The 10,602-nt window shown below is 32.6% G+C and overlaps 1 protein-coding gene across 2 annotated transcripts in view; it reads left to right on the top strand.

The window, feature by feature from the left end:
* Window positions 1–10,313, top strand: part of TRIQK (triple QxxK/R motif containing) — a 74,038-nt gene extending 63,725 nt beyond the window's left edge. For both annotated transcript variants that reach the window (XM_049854004.1, XM_049854003.1), the window contains 2 exons: window positions 1,277–1,362; window positions 6,856–10,313. In XM_049854004.1, the coding sequence (XP_049709961.1) occupies window positions 1,277–1,362; window positions 6,856–6,969 (200 nt within the window). In that variant the 3' untranslated portion in view covers window positions 6,970–10,313. The remainder of the gene's footprint in view (window positions 1–1,276; window positions 1,363–6,855) is intronic.
* The last annotated feature ends 289 nt before the right edge of the window (window positions 10,314–10,602 follow it).

The raw sequence follows: 10,602 nt of genomic DNA on the forward strand, positions 1-10,602 counted from the left end.
GAAAGACTGCTGTACAATAGCAGTTAAGGTTAAGTTTCTTCAAAAATAATACATAGCTCTTCAGCTAAACACGCACTTGTATGTGTCTGATGAACACTAACAGTATTTCTTCATTACTTCCACTCATTTGACTCAATCTTCCCTGCCATTTCTAATTCTAAAAATCAGTATGGTATTATAAAGGTACTTTTGAATTATTAGCAGACATAAATAAATATATTGCACATTAAATTTTTATGATATACTTTAGATCATCTGTTTTCAGGTTTATTTCAGTGTGAGGAAGGTGTGGAAATTAAGGTTTAGAAGTTGTATTATTTAGATAAAAGAAATGCAGGAGTAAGTTTTGGAAACATATGGTCATTGATAGGAAAGGGAATAGGATAGAAACAACAGGCAAAATAAGGAGGATATAAAATAGCAAAAGAGATTATATGGGCATATATTAACTAGCAGTCAGCCTAATGTGATATATTTGAGACTCATTTGACTCATCTTACTTACGAGTTTGGTCAACAAAATAGTACATTATTCAAGCCAGTGTTTTTGTTGTTGTTAAATCCATTTTCTCCTCAGGCTGTGTAACAGCTCTTTTGTTACCATTAGTGGGTTCGCCAGACAGTTCACCAAAAAAAGGAAATTTGGTGGCATTAATTCAGTTTTGTTCCTTTTTGGCTATGAAATGTGGTAGAGAAGGTTGAAACTAATATCTAAATGTAGCTGTCTTGTGCGTTTTATCTAGCCATGTTTATTCTGCCCTGTCAACAGAAAACTAAAGTTAAATACATATTTTTCTGATGAATTCAGGAAATAAAAGCTTATTATTTACAGCTTCTTTGGTCTCTTAGAGAAAACTTGGGGATAAATTGATTATTTGAATACTTAATGTACCCATTATAAAATAAATTTATAATGAGCTGTTATTCAATTATGAAGACAAAGTTAACTTTACATAATAATGGGACCTTAAGTATAATGTTTATGCATTTGTTTCCAAATATCCCTTGTAAGTTTCTTATTCTCTAAGTTTTTCTCTTTTTTTGATATTCACTGCACTTCAAATGAAAGATGTATGTCAGAATCTTCTTCCTGAAAAAGTAAGAGAGGAGGAAAAGTCGACCTTAGGGTGACAAGTTTATGGTTTCCACAACTGGAAACTACTTTGCAAATCTGTGTGTCTGTTTTACTCTATTTAAACATCCTTGACATTTCAGATGCCTGTTAAACTTGAAATATCTATAAGCATAACTTATTGTCTGAACCTATTTCTTTCTAGGTAAACAGGATTATAAAAAAACCAAACCTATTTTACGAGCAACCAAATTAAAAGCAGAAGCAAAGAAAACAGCAATAGGCATAAAGGTAGACCTTTATTTAATAACTTTAAAATTTGATATATGCATGCCATTTCATTTTCTAAAACAGGGTTGCATAAATTTTGAATTCTGTTTTATGACATTGTAAAATCTAAGTAGAATGCCAAAATCAAAGGTTTTTATAAAGAATTCACTTAATGGAAAACATGGTTCCTATCCAGAGATCTTAAATGATCTTAAAATGAAACACTGTGTCACTTAAAAGGAGGAGTTATACTTAAAGTTTCCATTTATATATTGCTTTTACTTGCTACTGTTTATATTGTTCAAACATTTCAGTGATTTATAGTACCTTAGCTGAAAACTTCTTTCACTTTCAATAAATTATACTTTATAATTATTGAAATTTTAGTCATATACACTTAGATCACTATTATATAAAATTTTATTCTGTATATATTATTATTGTTGTCAGTACTCTCTGTGATAAAATTCTGATGATGTTCCCAAACTTCTTTTAGAAAACTGGTGTTCTGACTGCTTAACTGGGATAAATGGAACTAAGAATAATGTTAGCAGATATTAATCCAATGTGCTAATACAATGAAGTTCAGCAAAATTATATTTACGTTATTACCCATGTTGTTCTTTGCCAGGTATTTAGAATCAAATTAAACTATTGATAGAAAAATTAATTTGACAGCCCTACTGTCAAATGTATAAAATAAAAATGACCAGTACATTTTTTTTTAATTTTATATACATATATTTTATTTAAATATTAAAATGTTAAAAGGAGATTTTAGTTTTTATCTGGCAGATGAAAAATCAATTATTCTAAGTTATAGCTTATAGTAAATGCCAAGGTATTACTACCAAGCTGTAACAGCTGTTGAACTGCCAGATGATATATTTGGTTGTCTTCCAGAATTTGCTATTATAATCATGAAACACTGCCTCCTTTTTGCTCCTGATTGCTGATTTTGATCAAGCATTGCCGTGTGATGCGGTATGTTTTAACAACATAATCTCTTCAGTTAGTGCTGTGTGTCAGTTTCTAATGAAAAAAAGTAGGCTACCTTTTTGCTTAAAAGAGAGATGATTCATCTTTTGAAGTTTTTTTCTAATTTCATATGAAATTTCACTCATCCTTGAAAAATATCACCATGACATGACCTTTCTAAAAGCAATGCTTAATTTTTTTTTTAAACTTGCTAGTTGTCCCTTGAAATGAGAGGGTTCCTTGCTGTTTTCCTTCAAGGCACTATGTCTCTTACCTTTTACGATGAGCGATTTTTTTTTTTTTTAGAAAAACGTTGAGGTAGCACAATCTACTTGTGGCCCAATACACTGAAGAGCTGTATGTTGGAATTTAAGATAACAGCATAACGACTCATTTATTTATATACCATCTACTTAAACAGTCATTTTTATTTGCTCGTATTTTTTTTTTTTTAATTTGGGGAAATAACTATGCTCCCAGTATGAGGTAAAATCTATCTTATAATATAATTATCTAATACGTATTTTAAAAAAAACAATGGAGAATTTGTGAGAAAAAAATTCTTAGATTTCATTTACAATTTAAAGTGTGTACCAAAGAGTTTCTAAATGACATCAGAAGATAGATTAAGAAAAAGAAAAAAAAATTTTTTTTTTTTTAGCTCCTATTTAATAAGCTGGCATATCATCTTGAGTCGTCAACCTGTGGAAAACAAAGAACTTTAAATATTGTTTGCATTGCTTGAAAATTTACATGAAGGGCCCATTAAAATGATAAGAAACTTTCTAGAATCGAAATCATGGAGGTGTTTTACATTTTAAAACTGGCATACTAATTAGCTTGCCCTGTCAAACTTTGATTGCCTTGTCATGTTGGCATAGGATTTTAAACAGTGAAATTTCTTTCAGCAATTGCCATTTAATGTTTTTTAATTTCCCCAGTGAGTGATTTTATCCATATTGATAATGTCAGAGAAGCAACTAAGGACTAATGAACATCAGACATGTTTGACTCTTACCTAGGTGATCAAGGATGACCGTAATATTGTGATATTTTATTACTTTACTATTTGTTCTTTAGAGCAAATCATAGTTATGTCCTTAAAAATAGTTTAAATGTACAGAAAGTAGGAACAACTGTATGGAATAGAAAAATAACCACAAGAAGATCTAATATCACATCCCCCTGGCCCCTTACTCCTGCCATGATTTAGCTGAATCTGAGCTGGCACATTTATAAAGTGGAGGTTTATTCACACTGTTGTTGTTGTTGTTAAGTGCTGTTGAGCCAGTTCTGACTCATAGCAACCCTATAGGACCAAGTAGAACTGCCCCATAGGGTTTCCAAGGTGTGGCTGGTAGATTCAAACTGCCGACCTTTTGTTAGCAGCCGAGCTCTTAGCCATCACACCACCAGGGCTCCCATACTGTTGTGAAAAAAAAAAAAACTGTTGTTAGGAAAGTTAAATAATGCATTAAAAACACTTAACATTAACCTTAGCACATAGGAGGCATTTATGAATTGTTAGTTGATGGAGAAAATGTTTTTCAAATTAGCCATTTCTAGTTTGTGTAAATAAGACTTCCTTAAGGATGTTTTTCTTTGATCTGAAGATCCCCTACTTCAACTAAGCCTGCATTGTGTGACTACGTCATACCTTACAAAATGTTCACAGTGTTGCTATAGAGATAGTATTATGGGTATTAGTGTTGTAAAGTTTAAAAAGCATTATATAATTTTAATATATGTTGTATAAAGATCATATAAATCTTATTTATTCATCATTTAGTAATTATTATAAGTGTTATAATGTTATAGAACCTGTGGATAGAAAGATGAATTAAGCATGGTCATCTTGGAGGAATTATATAAGAAATCACTTCCAGATTTAGTTATTATATCAAATGAACAATATTGATTGATAAACCATGGGCTACAGATATGACGAATTGTGCAATAGGGCCTTTACCCCCAAAGGCTTCTGTGCCTTTTTGTAAATGTGTAATAGAAAATGTTTCGGGGACTAGTTAATGATTCCAGGAAAATAAATATGATTGTGTTCAAATCTAGAATTAATTTGTATGGAGAAGCTATTTTATTTCATTCTGTCTTATACATATAAATTAAAAATATCATAATTTAAGATCCAATAATGAAATGAGTGCCACCTCAAAAGTATTTGAACATCTAATTTTGCTATTTTGTTGCTGTTCAATTGGGGTATTATTTCTAAAGAACTACAATGTCACTAATACATTTTTTTAGAGGCCAAATACCTATGTTCCCTAGTAGTTAAAAGAAAAAGGATAATTGATATTTGGTCATTGGTTCATTTATTCATTTCTTTATCTTAAGGGTTTATTTGAAAGGTATACTAATAATAAAAAGAATCAAAAATTTCATTTTTGTTTTAAGTAAATAAAATAGGCATCAACCAGATCCTCTCAACCTCTTGAAATGAGCCAGCTTGAAAAGTTATGTTTGTACTTTTTTATTCTTTCTGTTTTAAAATTAAAAATGAGAGGAGTGGGGAAGCGTAATATATGCCTCTAGGTCTCTAAGTTATGGTTGGTATCACCAGAATCCTGAAAGCAGTATTTTCAAAATTTAAAGTTGTTCTAACCCTCCAAATATTCTGCCTCCACAATGCTTTTGTACTTAATAAAACAGGGACATTTTGAAGAATATAATTTGCTTTATTTCCCCACCCAGTACTTCATATGCCACCCACACCATATGCTGAGTAGACTTAATTGAATTAATGGATCTTTTGAAGCTACAGTCTATCAATGTTCTTTGCTGCCCACCCTAAAACCCCTTTTCATGCCTGTGGATATTCTGGAAATGTATGGTAAAGATGATACAGAGTCATTTTTTAAAGGATAAGAAGGAGGAGCTGAAGAGCAGCAATTAGAGTTGACTGTCAACGAGAAGAGAATCATGGCCTCCAAATAAGAGTAAAAACTTTATTCCTGTGTTAAGCTCCTATGAATGGTTACTGCTGCTTAACAGTTTTGTTGTCCACTATACAGAACAGATGGAGTTTGCAGTTGTGTGTCACTTGTTTATTACATCCTCTTAAAATTAGTAGCTGTGTAACCAGATGGGTCTGGGAGCACAGCTGTGGATATAAGAAAATAAATGAAACCTGTCTGATGCCGCCATGCCCTTTTGAGATGCCAAAGCATTCCAACTGCAACAAAGAAAAATTCACTATCATTTGACATTATATTGATAGATTAAAAAAAAAAATCAAACCTTACAAAAATAGACGACACTTTGAGTTTTCAACCCATGGCTTTTATTGATATTTATTTTCAGAGTTTGGAAATACAAATAAATGAAATTATGAAGCTAAAAATCTGTATCAAGTGTCTATTTTCAGTTTCAATATTTAGGTTAAAATTCCATGTTGACAATAAACCAAATTAATTTTAATGTTTCTTAAAGTTTATTAGATAGCATATGTTGAGTTGTTGATTTTATATTATTATAAAATGTAAAATATGTTCATGTAAATGCAAGTGAATTTCTTCTCCATAAAAGAATTCCTGGTAATAGGTGTGCTATACCAGTAAAACTTAGAAGGGAACAGTAAACCTTCAGGGTCCTGAGGTGGCACTCTTTGCCCTTTTTTCTACTTCGCTAAATAATATGTTAATATCGAGAATGTTCCTTGATGTCGTATATATACAGCATCAAGGAACATTCTCAGTATTAGAGTGTGTGTGTGTATATATATACACATATATAGAGAGAGAGAGAAGAGATTTATAGACTTTTTGAGAAATATTTTTACCGTTTTATGTACATATTAATTATTTTGGCAATTATTTCTATATAATTGATTAATATAATCCACATGAAATCATCAAATGAAATATTTAGGCCATCCCTCACAGTTATAATGAATTACACTGTATGATTCTATATGAGTTAAGAGTACTCAGTTTGTTCTTCCACATTATAAAATGGAGTTTAGAACTTAAAAATTAGAATTTCAAAATAGTAACATCTAGTAGGGATGTGTACAGAGATATAATTTAGAAACTGGTTATAATAACAGTTTCTTTCAATTAGAGAAAAAGTGACAAAATAAAGTTAAAAAAATCGATGTTCAAATTGCTATAACTAATAATAAATTTATCAAAACAACAAAGTTAAACATATCCAGATAGAGAACAGAGAAACGTCATAGGCAGAAACTACATTCTTTTCACCTAGAATTTGTCACCGAACTGTGAAAATATATTGAAATGATGAATTTGAATTTTACAGTTAGAAAACCATGAGTAATAAAATTAAAGAGAAACAAATCACCCACTGATGTAGTTGCAGTTCCAGTGGGTATTGTCAAGTTCAAAATAAGCTTCTTTCTTTAATGGCAAAAAATTTTAAACGAAAATTATGTGACAGCTAGCTTCAAGTTCCTGATTATAGGCTGTGGAACTCTGAGTTTATTTTATCTGATGAAGCTGATAACCAATCTCTTTTCACCAACTTCAAGCCTTCCTGTCTCCCCCCCCGCCCCCGCAGGAAGTTGGCCTGGTTCTTGCAGCGATACTGGCTCTCCTGCTGGCTTTCTACGCTTTCTTTTATCTCAGACTGTCCCTGGATGTGGACCCTGATCTGGAACCAGATGAAGATTAGCAGTGCAGCAAGCAACACAGAAAAAGAGAAATAATTTTATAAAAGCACCTCTTGGGACCAATACTTTCTGAAGTACTGAAAGTACAGCATCTTGAATTCTTTCTGCTGGTACTTCAGCTGGCAGAAATATCTTTTTAAATAATTGCATAGGATATCAAGAAAAGAGCCTTACCCAGCGGTGTAGTAAAATGTATGCTACTGGATGTCTTTATAAATCTTTCAACTTTGACAGGCACCCTATACGTGGTGCGTTTAGATAAAACGGAAAACAGATTCTAAATTCTTCAGAGTCTTAGCAATTCCTATGTAGAACTCCATCCCTGACAGATTAGTAAATCTATTTTCCTTTCTGTGTGCATGGTAAGTAAAAGTATGTGTCCTCATTTACAGAAATCAACTCAGATCACATTCAGAGCCTAAGAAGGAACAAAAGTCATGGGAAAATTTTCATTTTACAAAGAAGCCCTGCTTTTTCTCCAGACGTATTTTATATCATTAGAGAGACTATCTGCACATACATCTATAGTAATCTTTTTCCTTCTTTGCCAACTGTTCAGTGCACATGTGCTCCGTCAGAAATGGCACCTGGATGACAGAAGCTCAAAGAGTCACATATGTCTCTAAAATAGAATTCCTTTCCTCTTGGGCTTTCTGAAGTGGTGTAAATAGAAAGTTCAGTTGATCTTGATTTTAATTAACTTATTACTCTATTAATATAAACTTTGGAATTCTATTTTAATTATGTTGGTCTGGCTGCTTGCAGTATTAGTTTGCCCCTCTTGTTTGGGAGATATGTAACAATCTGTCTTTTAATTGTGCAGCCTTTTCATACAACCGTACTAGCAGAAGTTCCACCTACCCAGAATCATTTTTCTTAAGTTATTTCTTAAATCAGAACAATACCAAGTTGTTTTTAAAATTTACCTTTGCCCCTTGAGATTTCATCAATTAAACTCTTCAGTGGAAATTAAACAGTGGAAGAAAAATATATGACTCCTGTTATTCTCATGTGTACTTTTCTGTTTCTATACTTTCATCAAGGTGTGTGGGTTTATTAGAGCATAATGACCAAGATATTCAATATTTTTTACTGGTAGTATTTTTTTTTTTACTTTATTTTTAAAACACGTAAAGCTTAGAAGATGGGGAAACGTGTCCACAGTACAGTTGCCAGCTACTATAGTATATAAAAGTACCTAGAAAATTAACATGTGCACAGAGTGTTTTGTTGTATATGCGTTGTATTTATGAAGAATAAAGAAAACATTAAGATTGTTTCCATACTGGCCAAGAGAAGAAAGCTTCGAAAAATACCCTCGAGGACTTTATAAGCACAGTTTCTAAAAAAGGTATTCTTTGGTACTTTTGAAGTTGAATATGACTGTGTAGCATTATTTTCTGTAGAACTTTTTCATGTAACATGATTTATTTCATCAGCGTAAAAACAGCCACAGGTTCCAGTATCCGCACAGGTCATTTATGCCAAACAACTGAGGACAAAATTCAGCCAGTGTTATCTGTTGAATACTTCCGTTTCAAATCACAAACTCAGGAGACAGTCCAAGAGTTCCTGAACACTCACCACAGCTGACCAATCCAAGTGGCATTTTTAGGAAAGGTTGCAGCATTTAGTGCCATGTGGTGTGTCTGTTCATGAAGTGGGAGGCAAGGGGATATCCAAGCTGGCATTTTGGATACGATGGGCCTTTTCCTTTCCTGAGTGACATGCCACATGTCAAGAAATACTGCTTTCCCCTACTCCCATCACATTTACGTGAACAATTTTCATTTAGCTATTTCCCCTCCCATATGGTGTTAAAAACAGTCATTTTAAATGAAGCTCATTTCTTGTTTTTAGTGGTAATTTAAATGAGAGGATATGTAATAATTGTTGAGTAGCCATCTAGCCAATTGAAATATGACATGGTTTCAGGTATTTAAAATGAATGACTATACTCTTGGAAATGCTTGAAAATCCATCATCCTGAAAAATCTTTATCATCCTGTTTTACTCTTGAGATGTTCTTTTGGGAAAAAAAAAATATTGTTTCTGATCTAATAAATAATAGTCTAAATACAGTATTATTATAGACAAGTTTCCTTGCCCAGTTCTATTGCTATTTTGAGTCAATGCCCGTTTGTATGACTTTAATGACCCCCAAAACCAAAAAAAATAACCTGTTGCCATGGAGTTGGCTCCGATTGGTGACCCCAGAGAACCATGAATCCCAGAAGCTAAACTCTTTGAATTTAACAAACAGCAGGTAAAGTGGGACAATATATGCTTACACAACACTGTTTTTGTGAAATGCAAATTTTGTGAACTCACATTAACTGGAAAGCAGCCAGGCCTCTGTAGAGGAATCCCAGACTGAAGGTCTGATTTGAATCTTTGAAGACAGAGAAGCGATATCCGGCCTGCTCTTTCAGCGGATGGACCACACTCTTGAACCACAAGTGGTGTTTGGCATAAATCTGAGACTGGCAACAGACACAAATTTTAGGCGTGGGTTTCCTCTTTCCCCCAATAATTCATTGTTCACAGTAGTTCAGATGACAAAAACAGAAAAATTATAATGGCTTTACAGAACGTTAGAATCTATTTGTTAACATATTCTACGGAATAGGGTTCAACTGATGCACCAGATGTAAAATATAGCTTATTGAATACCATGAATGAAGCTTAAAGGGCTGCTGGTTCTTATTTTACATGTATATGTAGGTGGAGGTAAAGAATATATAAATTCCTTTGATGAGAGGACATACTTTAAATATATTACTTCGTATAGAATTTCATGGCGGGGGGGAACACCCTGCGTATTTTGTATCAGAATAGGGTTTGTTGTTGCTTAAAGGTGGCAAATACTTCAAGATTTTCTATCTTAGCAATTTTTTATATAGACAGAAGGAATGCTCCCACCCCCACCAATGATTGTAAGATCCTGAGAGTATGTTCTTGTTAATTTCTGTATTTCTAATGCTGTCGTAATCTGCACATACTTAGTAAGTGCATGTTAAGGTTTAAATTAAATTTTTCCTCAGTCCTCTGAGTCTGGCACAGTGTTTTTGCTTGTCGTAGATGCTCAAAAATTGGTTGAAATTCATAAATAAAATTTTAAAATCACAGTATTGACCAACTCTTAGCCTTTAGCGTTTATGGTTGTGGTTATTGGTTGTATTGGAATGTGTATATGTCCCATCCTGGTGCTCTTTCAAGTCAAGAGAACTAGAATTAAGATTGCTGTAGAACATAGATATTGCTCCTTTCTAGGAAATTAAATGTGCCCTTTTTTTCTTAGCATTCTAATAAGCCACACTCAACATTTTAAATTCATTTTAGCATATGTCGTTACTCCAAATGAAAACAAAACTAAATTTTTATTATAATGTTTATGTGAATACTAAAGCACTATATTTCCAGTTTCCAAAATTATATAGTAAATAATACTTGAGTAGAGTGAATTGTGCTTTAGATAAGCATCAGAAATAAACTTCTAGAAATTAAACTTATAAAAATTTAATGTATTTTATCCATAACTTGAGGTTGTTGAGCCAGAAACCATCTAGAATAATTTTATATTCTTTCCTTTCCAACAATTATGCGTCTTTCCACTTGCCTGAGGCTTCTCTGGG

The sequence above is a fragment of the Elephas maximus genome, chromosome 15, assembly GCF_024166365.1.
Source record: "Elephas maximus indicus isolate mEleMax1 chromosome 15, mEleMax1 primary haplotype, whole genome shotgun sequence".
In the NCBI taxonomy this organism is placed as follows: Eukaryota; Metazoa; Chordata; class Mammalia; order Proboscidea; family Elephantidae; genus Elephas; species Elephas maximus.